The sequence below is a fragment of the Leucopleurus acutus genome (genome assembly GCF_964270905.1).
Source record: "Leucopleurus acutus genome assembly, chromosome: 1".
Lineage (NCBI taxonomy): Eukaryota > Metazoa > Chordata > Mammalia > Artiodactyla > Delphinidae > Leucopleurus > Leucopleurus acutus.
In genome coordinates this window covers 189,495,927-189,516,255 of record NC_139142.1, presented here as the reverse complement: position 1 = coordinate 189,516,255, position 20,329 = coordinate 189,495,927, and the positions used below count along the sequence as shown (strand labels likewise).

The window sequence follows — 20,329 nt, the reverse complement described above, 5'->3', positions numbered from 1 at the left end:
ATGTTTCATTTAAAGGTTTTACCATGATAAACTGGATTTCTTTTTCTTTCTTCAAATATGTTCATCAGGTTCAGTATCTACGATTAAAATGGACTTTATATTTTTTAACTGATTCTGTTTCTGAAGAAAGTACTTTTTTATTCTTTTTCAATATTCACAATAAAAAAAGCTAAGAAATATTTTTTCCCTTTTCTTTCTCCCCGCCCAGGCAAAATACAAAGGCACCATTAAGGCGGACCTTTCCAATTCTCTTTATAAGCAGATGCCAGCCACAATTGACAGTGTCTTTGCAAGAGAAGTTACACAGCTACAGAGTGAGGTGTGGTTCTCCTGAATTACTATATAATTGTGTAGACCAAACATATACCTAGTACAAATTGTTTAGCATTTTAAAAAGAGTTGTTTGTCTTAGATATTAAATACGGAGAGAAAAGTTGGAAGCGACTGATCCATGTGCTGTCAGCTGTCGCCGGTGGAATCAGAATGACAAGGACCTGCCAGTATGTCAGTTACATGACGCTGTTTTTCCTAGTTCCATTCACCACTACTAATAGAGCAAATTCGAATCTTATTTAGACAGTTTACTTAGATTACAATCTTATAGCAAATATTAAACTAGTCTTTAATTTAACTATGATCTTTAAGGGGAGAACATTCCAGTAGCTTATTAAAAGTTGCATAAAAATTAATGGTTAAATTCAGGATCCACAGATCTGTGCTCCATCAATTAGACAAGTGGTTCCTGAATTTCTTTTCCGTGGATGATGTTTTTCACTTGGTAGCATATCTCAGGCTACCAACAAAGAGCCTCCACCAGGCGGAAATGGCCATTTTAGTGATTGCAAGTTGCAGATGAACTTAAGAACTGTCATCATGTAAACTCATTTTGAATCCACATAATTTTCTTTTTATAGTACATCAACACAGAAGGAAGCCTTAATGCATTTAATCTATTGTGTTTCTTAAAACAGAATTTCAAAGCAGAATATTTCGCCTCTTTCTCACTCCTATTATTGCTTTGTTTTCTTCATAGCACGAGCTGATTTTTTTTTTTTTTTTTTGGTTACTTTATTAATCCCTAAGAGAGCAGGGACCTTATCTGTCTTGTTCCCTGCTCCACCTCTGTGCTTAGAACAGTCCCTGGAACACAGGGAGGATTCAGTAAACACTTGTAAAATGGATTTTTGTTCAATTCATTGATTTCCTTTCTAAGGGGATGTTTCCTTTTACATAGTTTATGTTTTTCATGCTACACTTTTGGTTAGTAATAATAAATACAAAGAAATGCTTACTATGTGTCAGGTAGTGTTCTGTGCATTTCGCATATATTTATATCATTTAATCCTCACAACTGCATGAGATATCCTCATTTTGAAGATGTAGAAACTGAAGCACAGAGAGGTTAGGTAACTTGCCCAAGGTTGCACAGCTAATACGTGGCAGAGCCAGCACATGAACATGGATAGATTGGCTCCAGAGTCTGGGTTCTTAACTATACCCCTTACCACCGCTTTTTACTATTTCTATCCCTCTTTTTCTTATTAGACAAGTTACTTCTTTTTTCAGAATCTTTTTACTTTTAAGTAGAGGATACCTAGATAATTTTAAAATAGTCTGAAAATAGATTACTCTTGAACAATACCAAGTATTGTTATCCTTTGCAGAATATCTTTAAGTACTTCATTATCACAAACTTAAATGTCCACTATGTACCCAGCTTGGCAGTAAGCTAATCTCAGCTCTGCACATGAAGCTAAAAATATATGCCAGGGTTCTGCATGGCTGACCATGACTAATATGCCCCCTTTTTTTCCTGCCAACACCTGGTAACCCAGCCACTTGCTGATCACACGGACTACTTTATAAAGCAAGAAATTAACAACACTTGATATTTGACAACATTTATGCAATAATAATAATAATAAGCAACAATTATGCGATAAAGAAAAGAAACAATCTTTTCTTGTTTTTATACTTGGGAAGGTAAGATTTTCAGGTATTTACATCCTAATTGCTTTGGAAGGGCATGGCTTTTCTCAAATTTTTATGGCATAAACACATCTATAGTACACAAATATGTGCACATAGAACTTAACATACAAAATAATCCATACTGTACATTTTGGAATCTATCTCTTTTTTTCCAGAATAGGTTATCACTTACATTAGAATATGCACCCTTATGTGTGCTCTCAAGGAACATCACTGCCCAGTGTTATAGTCACTGAACTTGTTAGAAAGGAAAAACCTGGATTCCAAAGAAGGTATCTATTTCAAAGATTTATGTAGTTGTAATAACATTTCTTTAGATTTACATAAATCTATTTTATTATTGTTAAAATTTCAATTCTCAATTGCCTAATAAGACAGGCAAGAAAGTAGAACTATTTGATAGTGTCTGTGATAATTATAGAACTAACCTTTTACTGTGTCCAAATAGTATCAGATTTGTGCCAACCTGAATTAGAGTATTAGTATTAGGCAAATACTAAAATTTAACTGTGTTCCAACTTCTATTGAAAAGTATCCTCAACTTTTGACATTGGAACAAAATATTATCTTAAAATCAATTTGCAAACATTCTCAGATGCTTACATCCAAACTAGAGTGATGAGGTGAAGTTAGCTAGGTTAATACTCCTTGTAGAAAATGGCTGATAGGAAGAAACGCCTTACAAAAAAGAGAGAGAGACAGATGTGGAGATTTTTAGGAAGCCATTTTGTTAGATAACTCTCATTAAAACTTTTACAGGCAAAGATCACAAAGAAATCTTCTGGAAATGGATGGGCTGTGCCATGAAGTGCTGTGACCCTTCTCACCAGAGCTGTCTCAAGCAGAGACTAAATAATCCCTTATCACGGAAGTGATATAGGCTACTCAGGCGTCCGACCTGAGGAGATTTATGAGAGCTGATGTTTTTATCTCCAGTGGCCACAAGGCCCTGTTTCAGGAGCTTCAGGGCTGCCTGTGTTATGGGATTAAAAGTACATTTACCTATACAGTAGTTATGAAATATACTGTAAATCAGAAATATATGTATATATGAGATATAAACATATAAGATGGAATATATAACATAAATGTGTGTATTATTTGCGTAAACATATTTACGTATCATTTATATAAGACTACTGCAAGTATCTTCCACTAGTTAGGCATCTAGTGTCATAGCAACCTTAATTCACAAGGTTGGAAGAAAACAGTATTAATCTAGGGAAATGCCACACATTAACGACAAATCCTAAGAAATCAAATTTATCAGAAAATTTATTAGTGTGACATAATTTTCCATTAGCTATTTTAAGGACGAAAATTAATATGATAAAGTTCAGCTGCCTCCAATTTGATGTAATCTTAATTCTAAAGTGGTGCTTAGCAGCAGCTATAAATGAAATGACTATTTTAATGCTGCAAGTAGAAAATTACATAGCCTTTTTAAGAAAGAGTGCTTTTTAAAATTGTGCTTGATGACTCACCACTTCTATGATAACCCACAAAATGATCAGCTGCATTGGTTATAAGTTCACAAGTATCAGTCAAAAACGCCAAATCAACCAGGCATCCAGCAGAAAGGAGACAGGCATATGCTAGTTTTTTTTTTTCCTTATAACAGATCTCATAGAAGTTGTTTCTTGGCTTAAGACACTTGGCCACTCACTAAACTCCTCCTTTCTTCCCACGAGTTATAATATATAATGTAATGAAACTGAGATAATGGACTTTCTCAGTCTGAATGGAGGTTCTTAATGGGTATCCTGTTTAACATAATTAATTGGTGAAAATGTAAACGATAAGTTCATCAGAATTAGATATCCTGATGGATTAAATCAACAGACAGACTCTAGCAAGATGAATTATCCCTGGAATAATGTGAGGTGCTGTATGCGAGGCCTAATACTCAACCAGATGTGGGAACAGGGCTGAGCAGGAGTGAACAAGACTTAGGGGCATTAGCTGACAGAAATCTCAACACCGTAATCAAAAGGAAAATGGTGTGATCCATGGATGTGTTAATAGCATATAGCACATTTGAGATGATAACCTAGATTAAACTGAACAGTTCTAATTAGGATAGGTCAGGCCATATCTGGGATATTGTGGACACCTTAAGAAAGAGGTGGAAAAGTTGGAATTGTACTTCAGAGAGCGTTTAGAGTGTACAGGGGTTCGGTACCTTAATCTACACAGACAGGTCCGGGGAATGGAAGCCACTGACAGCTGTGTTCCCACGTTTGGAGTTCTGTCCTGTGAACCAGATTCTTCCCTTATGGCCAAATGGATGCAGCTCCTGGGAGATAGACTTGAGTTTCATTAAAGGAGGAACTTTGTATCAGCATCTTCAAAATTTAGAGACTGTGATACCCAGGTTGAGTTCTCTTTCACTGGAAGTTTTCAAGAAAAGCTTGGTGGGGGAAGCCAGAGAAGGGATTTGAACATTGGTATTTGTGCTAGATGACGTTCCCTTTTTTTTGGTAGGATTGGATGCTTTTACTTAAAAAAATTATTTTTGTAATTATCACTTTAATCCTTTAGACAAGTATATTATCTAAGTTAAGTGGGTGGTTAATTCTACTTATTAAAGCCTACGAGGAGTTTAAGCTCATGAGAATGATTAATAAACTCATTTATTCATTCATTCACTAAACATTTATTGCATTTCTGTTCTGTGTCATTCAGTATGACTGGCACAGGATATTAAAAGATATGTAAGATACGGACACAGCTCTCAAGGAGCTCATGTTGGTAAAAAGTTTTCCCTTAAGTGTAACTGTATTCTTTGAATAAAAATTAGATCTTGTTTTGTTCTTGGTGACCACTGTTGTAGTTTTTCTTTTTTAAGTTACCTTTATTCTGTGCCAAGTAATTCCAATTCCATTTAGTATCTTATTATTAAACTTTTAATATATATATTTTAAATTAATTTTAAAATAATTCATTAATTTATTCTTGTTTTATTCTCATCCGTTTAGTTATTCTTGCTTTTTTAATTTACTTTTTTATACAGTATGTTCTTATTAGTCATCGATTTTATACACATCAGTGTATACATGTCAATCCCAATCGCCCAATTCATCACACCACCATCCCCCCACCCCGCGGCTTTCCCCCCTTGGTGTCCATACGTTTGTTCTCTACATCTGTGTCTCAACTTCTACCCTGCAAAGAGGTTTATCTGTACTATTTTTCTAGGTTCCACATACATGCGTTAATATACGATATTTGTTTTTCTCTTTCTGACTTACTTCACTCTGTATGACAGTCTCTAGATCCATCCACGTCTCAACAAATGACCCAATGTCGTTCCTTTTTATGGCTGAGTAATATTTCATTGTATATATGTACCACATCTTCTTCATGCATTCATCTGTCGATGGGCATTTAGTTGCTTCCATGACCTGACTATTGTAAATAGTGCTGCAATGAACATTGGGGTGCATGTGTCTTTTTGAATTATGGTTTTCTCTGGGTATATGCTCGGTAGTGGGACTGCTGGTAATTCTATTTTTAGTTTTTTAAGGAACCTCCATACTGTTCTCCATAGTGGCTGTATCAATTTACATTCCCACCAACAGTGCAAGAGGGTTCCCTTTTCTCCACACCCTCTCCAACATTTGATGTTTGTAGATTTTCTGATGACGCCCATTCTAACTGGTGTGAGGTGGTACCTCATTGAGGTTTTGATTTGCATTTCTCTAATAATTAGTGATGTTGAGCAGCTTTTCACGTGCTTCTTGGCCATCTGTATGTCTTCTTTGGAAAACTGTCTATTTAGGTCTTCTGCCCATTTTTGGATTGGGTTGTTTGTTTCTTTAATATTGAGCTGCATGAGCTGTTTATATATTTTGGAGATTAATCCTTTGTCCGTTGATTTGTTTGCAAATGTTTTCTCCCATTCTGAGGGTTGTCTTTTCATCTTGTCTGTGGTTTCCTTTGCTGTGCAAAAGCTTTTAAGTTTCATTAGGTCCCATTTGTTTATTTTTGTTTTTATTTCCATGACTCTAGGAGGTGGATCAAAAAAGATCTTGCTGTGATTTATGTCAAAGAGTGTTCTTCCTATATTTTCCTCCAAGAGTTTTATAGTGTCCAGTCTTACATTTAGGTCTCTAATCCATTTCGAATTTATTTTTGTGTTTGGTGTTAGGGAGTGTTCTAATTTCATTCTTTTACGTGTAGCTGTCCACTTTTCCCAGCACCACTTATTGAAGAGACTGTCTGTTCTCCATTGTATATCCTTGCCTCCTTTGTCATAGATTAGTTGACCATAGGTGCGTGGGTTTATCTCTGGGCTTTCTATCTTGTTCCATTGATCTTTGTTTCTGTTTTTGTGCCAGTACCATATTGTCTTGATTACTGTAGCTTTGTAGTGTAGTCTGAAGTCAGGGAGTCTGATTCCTCCAGCTCCATTTTTTTTTCCCTCAAGACTGCTTTGGCTATTCTGGGTCTTTTGTGTCTCCATACAAATTTTAAGATGATTTGTTCTAGTTCTGTAAAAAATGCCATTGGTAATTTGATAGGGATTGCATTGAATCTGTAGATTGCTTTGGGTAGTATAGTCATTTTCACAGTATTGATTCTTCCAATCCAAGAACATGGTATATCTCTCCATCTGTTGGTATCATCTTTAATTTCTTTCATCAGTGTCTTATAGTTTTCTGCATACAGGTCTTTTTTCTCCCTAGGTAGGTTTATTCCTAGGTGTTTTATTCTTTTTGTTGCAATGGTAAATGGGAGTGTTTCTTTAATTTCTCTTTCAGATTTTTCATCATTAGTGTATAGGAATGAAAGAGATTTCTGTGAATTAATTTTGTATCCTGCAACTTTACCAAATTCATTGATTAGCTCTAGTAGTTTTCTGGTGGCATTTTTAGGATTCTCTATGTATAGTATCATGTCATCTGCAAACAGTGACAGTTTTACTTCTTCTTTTCCAGTTTGGATTCTTTTCATTTCTTTTTCTTCTCTGATTGCCCTGGCTAGGACTTCCAAAACTATGTTGAATAAGAGTGGTGAGAGTGGGCATCCTTGTCTTGTTCCTGATCTTAGAGGAAATGCTTTCAGTTTTTCACCATTGAGAATGATGTTTACTGTGGGTTTGTCGTATATGGCCTTTATTATGTTGAGGTAGGTTCCCTCTATGCCCACTTTCTGGAGAGTTTTTATCATAAATGGGTGTTGAATTTTGTCAAAAGCTTTTTCTGCATCTACTGAGATGATCATATGGTTTTTATTCTTCAATTTGTCAATATGGTGTATGACATTGATTGATTTGCGTATATTGAAGAATCCTTGCATCCCTGGGGTAAGTCCCACGTGATCATGTGTATGATCCTTTTAATGTGCTGTTGTATTCTGTTTGCTACTATTTTGTTGAGGATTTTTGCATCTATATTCATCAGTGATATTAGTCTATAATTTTCTTTTTTTGTAGTATCTTTGTCTGGTTTTGGTATCAGGGTGATGGTGGCCTCATAGAATGAGTTTGGGAGTATTCCTTCCTCTGCAAGTTTTTGGAAGAGTTTGAGAAGGATGGGTGTTAGCTCTTCTCTAAATGTTTGATAGAATTCACCTGTAAAGCCATCTGGTCCTGGACTTTTGTTTGTTGGAAGATTTTTCATCACAGTTTCAATTTCATTACTTACGATTGGTCTGTTCATATTTTCTGTTTCTTCCTGGTTCAGTCTTGGAAGGTTGTACCTTTCTAAGAATTTGTCCATTTCTTCCAGGTTGTCCATTTTATTGCCATAGACTTGCTTGTAGTAGTCTCTTAGGATGCTTTGTATTTCTGCGGTGTCTGTTGTAACTTCTCCTTTTTCATTTCTAATTTTATTGATTTGAGTCCTCTCTCTCTTTTTCTTGATGAGTCTGGCTAATGGTTTTTCAATTTTGTTTATCTTCTCAAAGAACCAGCTTTTAGTTTTATTGATCTTTGCTATTGTTTTCTTTATTTCTATTTCATTTATTTCTGCTCTAATCTTTATGATTTCTTTCCTTCTGCTAACTTTGGGTTTTGTTCGTTCTTCTTTCTCTCGTTCCTTTAGGTGTAAGGTTAGATTGTTTATTTGAGATTTTTCTTGTTTCTTGAGGTAGGCTTGTATAGCTATAAACTTCCCTCTTAGAACTGCTTTTACTGCATCCCATAGGTTTTGGATCGTCGTGTTTTCATTGTCATTTGTCTCTAGGTATTTTTTGATTTCCTCTTTGATTTCTTCAGTGATCTCTTGGTTATTTAGTAATGTATTGTTTAGCCTCCATGTGTTTGTGTTTTTTACGTTTTTTTCCCTGTAATTCATTTCTAATCTCATAGCATGGTGGTCAGAAAAGATGCTTGATATGATTTCAATTTTCTTAAATTTACTGAGGCTGGATTTGTGACCCAAGATGTGATCTATCCTGGAGAATGTTCCATGCGCACTTGAGAAGAAAGTGTAATCTGCAGTTTTTGGATGGAATGTCCTATAAATATCAATTAAATCTATCTGGTCTATTGTATCATTTAAAGCTTCTGTTTCCTTATTTATTTTCATTTTGGATGATCTGCCCATTGGTGTAAGTGAGGTGTTAAAGTCCCCCACTATTATTGTGTTACTGTCGATTTCCTCTTTTATAGCTGTTAGCAGTTGCCTTATGTATTGAGGTGATCCTATGTTTGGTGCATATATATTTATAATTGTTATATCTTATTCTTGGTTTGATCCCTTGATCATTATGTAGTGTCCTTCCTTGTCTCTTGTAACAGTCTTTATTTTAACGTCCATTTTATCTGATATGAGTATAGCTACTCCAGCTTTCTTTTGATTTCCATTTGCATGGAATATCTTTTTCCATTGCCTCACTTTCAGTCGTATGTGTCCCTAGGTCTGAAGTGGGTCTCTTGTAGACAGCATATATATGGGTCTTGTTTTTGTATCCATTCAGCAAGCTTGTGTCTTTTGGTTGGAGCATTTAGTCCATTCACGTTTAAGGTAATTATGGATATATATGTTCCTATGACCATTTTCTTAATTGTTTTGGGTTTGTTTTTGTAGGTCCTTTTCTTCCCTTGTGTTTCCCACTTAGAGAAGTTCCTTTAGCCTTTGTTGTAGAGCTGGTTTGGTGGTGCTGAATTGTCTTAGCTTTTGCTTGTCTGTAAAGCTTTTGATTTCTCCATCGAATCTGAATGAGATCCTTGCCGGATAGAGTAATCTTGGTTGTAGTTTCTTCCCCTTCATCACTCTAAGTATATCACACCACTCCCTTCTGGCTTGTAGAGTTTCTGCTGAGAAATCAGCTGTTAACCTGATGGGAGTTCCCTTGTATGTTATTTGTCATTTTTCCCTTTCAGTAATTTTTCTTTGTCTTTAACTTTTGCCAGTTTGATTACTATGTGTCTCGGCGTGTTTCTCCTTGGGTTTATCCTGTATGGGACTTGCTGCGCTTCCTGGACTTGGGTGGCTATTTCCTTTCCCATGTTAGGGAAGTTTTCAACTATAATCTCTTCAGATATTTTCTGGGGTCCTATTTCTTCACTCACTGAGCAAATATTTATTGCAGTTTATGTCAGGCACTATTCTGGGTTCTGAGCAGGTATTGAACTAGACAGTTATACTCTAGTACGAGAAGACAGAAAATAAGTAATTTTACAAAAATTAAACTGAGTAATTTAAACTTGTGAAGGGAATAAATAGGATAATATGGCATTAGACTGAGGTAAGGGGATAATTTGCTGTCTTATGGATCTTCTTCAGTTTCTAACTCTGTTGAGGTTGGTTAGTTCTACTTCTGAAGTACTTCTGATTATTCTCATGTCTTCTCTCCAGCCCTGTGTGGGACAGATTTAATATGGTGGTGATGGGTGGCATCGCTATGATGCTTATTTCCCTAGCAGAGAACAAGGCTTGACATATGTGAAAATTTTGTTATATTTTCTCCCAAAGTTTAGGGCTTTTAATAAGGTTTATATTCTATTATAGCTGTGCCTCCATAAAAGCATAACAATCAATTAAAAAATGAACAATTCACTTTTAAATATCCAGTCACTTCCCCAGTTTTGTCATTTGCTTTCCCGAGCTTCAAACCTTGAACATTTATGACCCTAAAACCTCTTGGATGTGGAAGATTTCCCAAAACCGTAGCTGAGATTGAAGCTACATGAATGCGAGTGGGGATTTCAGTGTGTGGTCAAAGACGTTTGAAATAAATGACAAAGAGTTAGAATTAGGAGTCTAAACAGAAGCACAAAGATTAAAGTATTATGTATATTATTTTGTTACAGAAGCTTAGGCAAATTTGACCATTAATGGTGGTATTCAACTATATGAAATCCTAACGGAACACTGAAATTTAAAAGGTAAGAAATTTCATACACCTGTAAATGAAAGTAACAATTATTTGTGTTTTTCTTAAGGTTGCTTACAAGCAGAAGCACGATGCTGCCAAAGGATTCTCAGATTATGCCCACATGAAGGAACCGCCTGAGATCAAACATGCCATGGAGGTGAATAAGCACCAGAGTCACGTAAGCAAGCCATTCCTCATGATTTTCTGGAACATTGTAGTTAACTGACATCAGGGCTGATGGGTATGTTGTTGAAGTTTAAATGTTACAACATTCCTGTTCAAAAAGAACTTCAAAGTTTCTTTTACTTTTATGTCCCAGTGTTCAGTCAGAAGCACATCTGAATTATTCTGTCAATTGTTATTAGAACCTTGTAGAGTGCCTTCAAAATGTCAGGCACTTGCAGACCTGGGAAATTGGGTTTTTAACAGCAATTCCTAGAACTTCTGTGACTTGATGGCGTTACTCCCATGGTTTACAGTGCAGAATTGCAGAAGAACTGGGATGCTAGTGAGATTGTACCCCACTGGGGTTTCTTTTGGAATTCATGTGAGGGGCAGATTGTCACACTTAAGACCCAAGAGGAGTAGGAAAGCAATAGATGTGTAACGGCCGGCTTAGAAGCAGAAGCCGAGAGAGAGAGGAAACAAGCCCATAGAAAACACATTTATTCTTTGGCTATAAGGTAACAAGTACATCAAAACCTTCATGTGTTTGCTCAATTACCACTACTATCTTGGGGGCCTAGAAGAATATTTCTTCCTGAAATTTCAGTGGAAGCTTATTTGTCTCCTTATCATGAATTCTTTGCTTTCTAGAAGGAAGGTAGGAACTGTTTGTCAGGTTCTTTTTGCGTTAGAATCAGTTAAGATAAAGTGTTTGCCTTCGTTGGGTTAAAAAGCTCCCTTTCTTTGAAAAGTACCTGAAACATCTCTGTCATCTCACACAGGCTCTGCCCCACCACTTAGTTCTCTTACTGAAAGGTGCTTTGCTGCCTCAGGGCCTCCAGAGCCCCAGCTGTGCAGTGTCTCTTTGTAGGATGGCAACAGTTATCTGATATTAAATTGCAATAGGTCAATGTTTGAGTAAAAGCTGAGTGAGCTTCTACATTTTAATCCAAATGTATAAACACATGCCGATACCAAAAGTGCTTTTCTAAAATGGGTTAAGATTGATAAGAGATGAAGAAGCTACATGGCTGTAATTACCAGCAAGGCCATTTCACCAGGAGGCTTTATGAGAACTTGACTATCATAATCATAATAACTACCACTTAGCGAGCACTGCCGCGCCTAAGAGACGGTGCCGAGACTTTGATCATTTCCAGTTCTTGCAAAATCCGTGTACTGATTCCCATTTTGCAGATGAAGAAAATGAGACTAAAGAATCAAACTCCCTAGTCCACTCTTTCCGTTACACCCTGCTGCCTCCCTCTTGAAGGTCACTGGTTATTGGTCAAGGTTTTAAATGAAAATTTTAAAATGTAGGGCAAAATAGGTTATCATTAGAATTCAGATCAGTGGATCCAGTGCATCTGCAAGAAAGAAAAACTGGACCCTGAGCTTCCACTGTTTGAAGTGGAAGAAACTTTGAACTCCCATAGATGGCGTGGCTTCGAAGGTGGTCTGGTGGTCTGGGGAGATGGCTGGCATTACACAGCTCCTGGGGAGACCCTTTCTAACTCTAAAATTCAATGGAATTCAAATACGGAAGTTCCTTATCATAGACCTGAGGTTATTATTTTAACTCTGCCTTTTCTTTTAAAAAGTCTTTGATTGAGGGATTGAGGGAATAGAGTATAAAGCCCTTTTCTCCTCCATTCAATACTGTGTACTTATGGGAGAAGGATGTGTTTACTTACAGTCCTGTGTCTGCTTGGCTCAACCTTTACATGCAAAGTTTGTACATATAATAGGATTTAGAAAGTGTTTAAGACTATTTACTCAGATTTAAGGGGAGAATGATATTTGTATTCTACCTGTGAAGTAGTTGATATTCCCCTAGAGTCAAGTCACTTAGAATAATACATCTGTTGTCCCAAAGATATGAAATTTAAACGTGGGTCTGGAAAACCACAGGAAAGCAAGTACGTCTCTTGGTTCCGTAGGTGAGGCTGCAGCATCTCTGTGAAAGACAAAACCGTGTCTCCCAGAAGACTTCAGTAAAATGAAATTCATCTGCAGAGAATTTAACTAATAGGGTTACCTTTTCATGATGCGGAATGTCACTTTGCACTGTGCCTATTAATGACTTAATTTAATTTAAAATAAAATACGTTGTCACATGTGCATCTGATTTACCTAGAAACAGTGCATGTCAGCATCTTTGCTTATCTTTTTATGTTTCCACCAAAATCGAGTCAGCTTTCTGATATCTGTTAGAGGACCAAGAAACTGGGATGATTACAGTTAATAGCTTTTAATTTCTACCTCCTTTTTGGTCAAACTTTTCAATGGGCCAAATGGAGTCAATCATCAGTGGGCCAAATGGAATCATTTTTCTTTCAGAACCTTACTGTCCCTTATGCCTTTGGAGATGTGAATAAGCAGGGTGGGGGAGAGGATTCTTTCTGACTGGCCAACTGAATTTCCACCTCTGAATAACTGAGAGTTCCAAGGGGAAGAGTATTCTGGGGGCAGTAGTCTCTTCTTTCACCCCAAATTCAATGATCATGGAACAGGAAAAAATTATTTCTCATAATATCCTCCACTGTCACATATGATAGAAAAGGAGTTGGGAGTCGGGCCAGGGTTAAAATGCTTCCTTTGCCACATGTTGCCTGGATGACCTTGGACACGTTACAAATGTCTCCAAATCTGTTTTTGTTTTTTTTTTTCATCTGTAAAGTTGGGGCAATGATACCCATCTCACAGGGCTCTTGCAAGTGATAAATGAGATATGATATGTAAAGGGCTCTGTAGAAGAGCCAGTCCATAAAATATTAGTTCTGTTTGGTCCTCCTTCAGTTTTAAAGGGTGATTTAAGAGTTTAGGGTGATACATATAGATGATTCACTTTGTTGTACAGCAGAAACTAACACAACATTGTAAAGCAATTATACTCCAATAAAGATACTAAAAAAAAAAGTTTAGGGTGATATCATAGTTAATTCAAAACAATGAAACTAGATGAGATTTCTAAAAAGGCCAAATCAATATGAAATTTATATTAAGAAGCATTTAGGTTAGAAGGGCATATTCAGAAGGTTCCTGAACCCAGTTAACTACCTATCTTGTTGATACTGCAGTCAAAAAATGATTTAAAAGAGCCAATCTAAATTTTTTTTGTATCTTCAGGGATGTACCCCTGCCAAATTTTTTCTAATGTAATTAGAGGAACTGGAGATATTCTATCCTGTTACTTTCCCCTAAAGATGGGCTTGAAATGAAAACCCCAGTAACATTAATAGTTTTCATGAATCTTATCAGAGACATGAAGTCCAGTACTCCTAAAATAAGTCAAACAAATTTTAAACTGCCATTTTAAGTTTTATAAATAATGTGGTCTGTATAGACTTGTGATGAAATTAGAGTGGTAAACTTTCCCAAAATGCCATATTGGTAATCAGTTCAATGTGTATTAGAAAGAAGTATCCAGCAGGGGAAACCAGAGACATAATGTTCTTTTCAAGAATGATATATGTACTTTCTTAACATTAATAAAAAGTTTTCTCTTAGAGGAAAACATAGGCAGAACACTCTTTGACATAAATCACAGCAAGATCTTTTTTGACCCACCTCCTAGAGTAATGGAAATAAAATAAAAAATAAACAAATGGGACCTAATGAAACTTAAAAGCTTTTGCATAGCAAAGGAAACCATAAACGACGAAAAGACAACCTTCAAATGGGAGAAAATATTTGCAAACGAAGCAGCTGACGAAGGATTAATCTCCAAAATATACAAGCAGCTCATGCAGCTCAATATCAGAAAAAACAAACAGCCCAATCCAGAAATGGGCAGAAGACCTAAATAGACATTTCTCCAAAGAAGACATGCAGATTGCCAACAAACACATGAAAGAATGCTCAACATCACTAATCATTAGAGAAATGCAAATCAAAACCACAAAGAGGTATCACCTCACCTCGGTCAGAATGGCCATCATCAAAAAATCTACAAACAATAAATGCTGGAGAGGGTGTGGAGAAAAGGGAACCCTCTTGCACTGTTGGTGGGAATGTAAATTGATACAGCCACTATGGAGGACAGTATGGAGGTTCCTTAAAAAACTACAAATAGAACTACCATATGACCCAGCAATCCCACTACTGGGCATATACCCTGAGAAAACCATAATTCAAAAAGATACATGTACCACAAAGTTCACTGCAGCACTATTTACAATAGCCAGGACATGAAAGCAACCTAAATGTCCATCAACAGACAAGTGGGTAAAGAAGATGTGGCACATATATGCAATGGAATATTACTCTGCCATAAAAAGGAACGAAACTGAGTTATTTGTAATGAGGTGGATCGACCTAGAGTCTGTTATACAGAGTGAAGTAACTCAGAAAGAGAAAAACAAATACCGTATGCTAACACACATATATGGAATCTAGAAAAATGGTACTGATGAGCCTAGTAGCAGGGCAGGAATAAAGACGCAGATGTAGGGAATGGCCTTGAGGACACGGGGTGAAGGGTAAGCTGGGACGAAGTGAGAGAGTAGCATTGACATATATACACTACCAAACGTAAAATAGATAGCTAGTGGGAAGCTGCTGCATAGCACAGGGAGCTCAGCTCAGTGCTTTGTGACCACCTAGATGGGTGGGTTAGGGAGGGTGGGAGGGAGGCTCAAGAGGGAGGAGATATGGGGATATATATATATACTTATAGCTGATTCACTTTGTTGTGCAACAGAAACTAACACAACATTGTAAAGCAATTATACTCCAGTAAATATAAAAAAAAAACCTAATAAGCAGACAATTTCTATTCCATCAGACAGAGAGAAATCTTAAGGATAAATCAGTTAAATGATACTGGAAAAACATTTGTGACTCTGTGATTCCGTGATGTGACTTAAAATAACAGCGCTTTTAGAATTTAGTATTAAAATAGGTATATTAGTATTTTGTTCATCTCTAAGGCAGAATAGTTAGTAATACCTATCCTGCTTTCTTCACAAGATTGTGGTGGTGATAAAATTAAATCATGTATAAGAAAACTTTTGTCAACTCTAAAATGCTTTTACAAACAATGATAATACTGCTAATAATGATAAACTGTTAGATACAGCTCTATATTTTACTCCACTGTTCAGAAAATTGAAAAACAGTTTTGTTTTCTGATGAATATCAGATCCTGCATTTACTTTTATTTCAAAGGTTTATATTTTCCTTTACAAATAATATTTATGATTTAATGATTTACTTGTTTTTTACATGCAGCAAACCCAAACAGAAATAAGTCTTATTAAGATAGAATTTCCAGTCCATGTGACTACCTGGTGACACTTGGAGGGCTTCTCTAATGTAAGAGTTTATGACAAAAGAATTTCTTGAGGCTGACTGAACTGATGTTTTGAGATTATGACTGAATACAGTTTACACTACTTACTTCTGTCCTACATACCTATCCTGTCTAGTTTCTTCTCACCAAGAATCATTTTAACCTTCACCAGAGTAGCAAAGGGAATGAATGAGTTCGGGGCCAGTTGGATTTGATTTCTTTTAGTCTGTCTGCTCACGTTGCCCTTAGCCTCACAGGTGTGTCTGTCTGTGGCTTCCATCCTGCCTGCCATCCCTCAGCTCTCAATCTTTGCATCTCCAAGTGCTTGAATTTCACTGTATGGACCATCATGGTGGAGGTTTTGCTTTTCTCTAGTTTATTAACTCACCTATTGAAGAATCTCAAATCACTGTTGTCTAAACATGAAGAGCTTTGCTGCAGAGTCACTGGGAATCCTTTGCTCAATGTGTCTGGCTGTACGTGAAGAATAAACGCAGCCATTTCACTTCCATTTTCAATATCTAATTGAAAGTTCCTCTTAATTGGCCAAGTCCAACCGAGAACGATACAAGGAAGGGGATTCTGGATAACTAGTTCTAGCCTTGGGAGGGAGTGTTGATGGAGCCCAGTTGAGTACAGACAATCGAGCACAGCAAGGGAGGGGTAAGGATTTAAGAAATTAATGTGTTTAAAGTGTTTAGAACAGTGCCTGGCACATGGGACACTCGGCGTGACTGTAGGATGCATGCAAAAGATGTGGCCTTATGAAACAGGAGTAGAAAGATTATAAGGGGAGAATAAGCTGAGATTAAAAGACAATGAAATGAGGTGAAAATACAACCTGAGGGTGAAAGTGAACATGGTGAGATAAGGAAGAAATTCAATGACAGATTTTGATAGAATTAAAATCTTTTTTTTTTACATCTTTATTGGAGTATAATTGCTTTACAATGGTGTGTTAGTTTCTGCTTAATAACAAAGTGAATCAATTATACATATACATATGTTCCCACATCTCTTCCCTCTTGCGTGTCCCTCCCTCCCACGATAGAATTAAAATCTTTAAAAAAAAGTTTAACTATAGTTGATTTGCAATATTGTGTTAGTTTCAGGTGACAAAATCAAAATCTTTATTGGAGGCAAAAAAGAACAGATTTGACACTGCAGAAAAACATATGAAATGGAGGCTGCATTTGGAGTTTCTAGGTTCAGTAACAGAAATCCATCTCATGTTAGCTCAAGTGAAAAACGAGAATTTATTGGTTTGGGTAACTGGGAAATTCAAGCTACCTTCAGGCATAACTGGCTCCAAAGGCTCCACCGTGTCACGAGGACCCTCCTTCTCTTCCCATCTATTGGCTCCGCTTGCTTCTGTATGACTTCACTTGCAGACAGACTCTGTCTAGGTGGTCTCAAGGCTGGTGTTTCCAAAATTAAATCATCCTCACAGCAACTGATCCCAGAGGAAAGGACAGCAGTTCTTTTTTCCCCCAGCCTCAGATCCATCAGTGACCCTGGCCTTGCTTGGTTATGTGTCTGCCCTCGATTTAATCATGGTTTCCCAAGGGTTGGGGTATCTGATTGGACAACCTGTCACATGGCCACTCCTGTCACTAGGCAGGAAGGCTGCTTTTGATGGCCCCGCTAGATCCCGTGGAGTGAGGGAGAGGCAGTTTCCAAAGAAATAATGCTGCTAGGCAGATTTTTAGAAAATTAACACATGTCCACTACAAAGGAATAATTTAGGAAAATGATCCAGATATGTGGAAAGAGCAAGGAAGTAAATTCAGTGGGGAAAAAAAAGGCGGAAGGAAGAGATCAAGCATGTACAGTGGTAATTCTAGGTGCTCCTGAGGAAGAAACCATAACTAGTCTTTGTGAAAATATTATATACTACTAAAAAGATAAAGCAGTTTATCTTGAGTGCAAAATAAATGTATAAAAATGATAATGATTGTATTTTCCTGTATAGGACCTATAGTAGATAAGGATGAAACTTCACTGAAAGCTAAAATAAAAGATTTAAAGAAATATACCTTCTCCTGTGAACAGACTGAAATCTTGTTGAGATATCATTTTTCCCTACGTTGTTTGGTAGGTTTAGTGCAATGCCCATTAAAATTCCATTTCTTTCCTATGTGGAACTTACTAGGATTATTCTAATGTTCATTAGTGAGAATAACTAGTTTAAAATTAAGAAAAAGTTTGAAATAGAAGAGTCATAAAGGGAACTTGGTTTAATGGATATAAATCGTTATAGTCATACATTTAAGAAATGTGTGAGTGAGACAGTGAATGTTAAGTCCTTAATATGGTAGCTGGTACATAATAAATGGCCTAAAATGACAATTATTATTACTGTTATTACTATTATTTCTCCTCCTTCTTCCCTCCCCCTTTCACTTCTCCTGCCTCCGCCTTCTTTTTCATTCTCTTACTCTGAGGACACGATAGGGAAGAGAACATTAAATAAAACGAGGCAAAATCAGTCATTGACCCTCAGGCCTGCACCCTTCCTGGGTTGATTTTCAGGAATTTTCAGAGATTTTCAGGAATCTCTGTCTTTCTTCTTATTCAAAACAGTTTTTTATAGAACACCATCTCGTCTTGAGAAGACTGCCTGGAGAGTGGGGTCCCATCTGTCGTCGTTGTCTCAACACAGCGAGCATTTAGGGTTAGGATTATTCAGAAAAAAAAGTGTATGTGTGTTTGCCCTTCCTCTGACAAACCTCTCTTCCACTGTAACATTTTTATTCTTCCTCAGTTGTGACGGCCTGAGGAAGGGAGCAAACACATGTTGCAGACATTTGAGAAATGTCAGATGAGCTGCCCTTGGCCCTAAGTAACAGGTTAGGTGGAGGAAGATGCCTAATCTGCTCGGGTGACCTTGTTTCCGATGTTCAGACATCCTTGCAGCTAGCGAAAATCAGGAGCTTGCCGCTCTCCATGTCCCTCAGCGTAAGCCCCCGTTCCTGTGGGATGACCTCAAGCCTTGATATTCTGGGAGATCGGTAGAGACAGGCTCCTGGGCTTTTCTCCTGTGTGGCTCTGTGGTGTCCGCTTGTTTGAATGTGCAGCTCATGTCAATCTTAATATTTGTTTTGAGTCACATATGCTGGCCTCTAATTTGCAATTTACATGGATGATGGGGCCCTATTCATTGTCCCGCTCCCGCCGCCTTTGTGCTGTTCACCTCTCTTCACGCAGCCATTAGGCTGAACAGCATATAATTAGGTAACCCATGTAAAGCATAGATTTCTGAAAGGTTGCAGCTCTTTTCAAAAAGTAAGGGTTTACATTTTTACCCTCATTCTTTTCTAAACAAAAAGACATCCCCCCCTACGGCTTTCATCTGAATGTAGTAACTTAGAAACAGTTAGACTTGTAGGTGGGTAATAATTTTGGTTTGTTTTCACCCGAGAGTCCGTTTTTGTTTACACAGTTTGTGTTTAACTTGGTGCAGGCTGAGGTTGATTGGCCATCATTGGTAGATGAGTGTGTTGCTTTTTGAAACCAGCCAAAATTGGCTTATTTTAAATCCCTGAAGATTTTAAACTCACCCCACAAAATAACTCAGTTTTCAGATTATTTTTGTTTCTTTTGCTACTGGTGTGCACAAAACCTACTTAAAATTGCTTAACGTAAAGCCTGTGAAAATGCAAGTAGTGAAGGAAACAGATGTTCTTGCCAAAATTACGCTAATTATATTTAAGCTGTGTTCACTTGTCAGACAGGTTCATGATTATAAACATAGTTTAAAAAGTAGTGGGTGGTGAGGCCCATGCAAGCTCTTTTTTTAAAAAAAAATTAATTAATTTATTTGGCTGCGTCAGGTCTTAGTTGTGGCATGCGGGATCTAGGTTCCCTAACCAGGGTTTGAACCTGGGCCCTCTGCATTGGGAGCGCGGAGCCTTAGCCACTGGACCACCAGGGAAGTCCCAGTGCAAGCTCTTAAATAGAAGTATATATACATATACTTCATTGAAATAAAATCATACAATGCATTAGGGATCCTGTGAAAGTTTTAATGCATTATCGTTTCTTACACCTGATATTATTTTTGAAAGAAATAAAAATGTACCAATTTTTTTGAACGCTGCAAGGTTGAAAGGAAAATAACAAGATACATTGATATTATCCAGAGCACTGATTCATAGTGGTCAACTGGGGAATTCATTAAAATGCAGATTCTTGGGCCCCATTTACCAAAATTCTGTTACAGAGGTTTGAGGATGGATCTCAGGAACCTAAAAATTTTAATAAGTACCCCAGATGATGCTATTGCAGAAAGCTTGCAGGCAACGTTAGAAATACTTGTTTTGTACAAATGCAATTAATTGTGCATTTTGTATAGATGTTCAGTTGTACATTTCTGTGTTCTACCTTTTACATCTTGAAAAAGTGAAGATGGGTTTTAAAAGTGACTGTTACTACATGCTTTGCATTATACATTTAATAGAATCTAATGTAATGGACAAGTTGACTAGCCATCCACTGGTGAATTTGCCACATAGAACTCCATCTGGCAAATAGATAAATATTTCTTCAGCTCAT

At 37.0% G+C, this 20,329-nt stretch overlaps 1 protein-coding gene across 4 annotated transcripts in view; it reads left to right on the top strand.

Annotated features, from left to right (window-relative positions):
* The window catches only part of NEBL (nebulette), a gene marked incomplete at its 5' end in the record, with an annotated part of 331,363 nt that overhangs the window by 236,581 nt on the left and 74,453 nt on the right, over positions 1–20,329 (top strand). For 2 of the 4 annotated variants that reach the window (XM_082854896.1, XM_082854895.1), the window contains 2 exons: positions 209–319; positions 10,385–10,495. The exons of the other annotated variants lie outside the window; for them this stretch is intronic. In XM_082854896.1, coding sequence (XP_082711022.1) covers positions 209–319; positions 10,385–10,495 — 222 coding nt within the window. The remainder of the gene's footprint in view (positions 1–208; positions 320–10,384; positions 10,496–20,329) is intronic. 4 annotated transcript variants of the gene reach the window in all.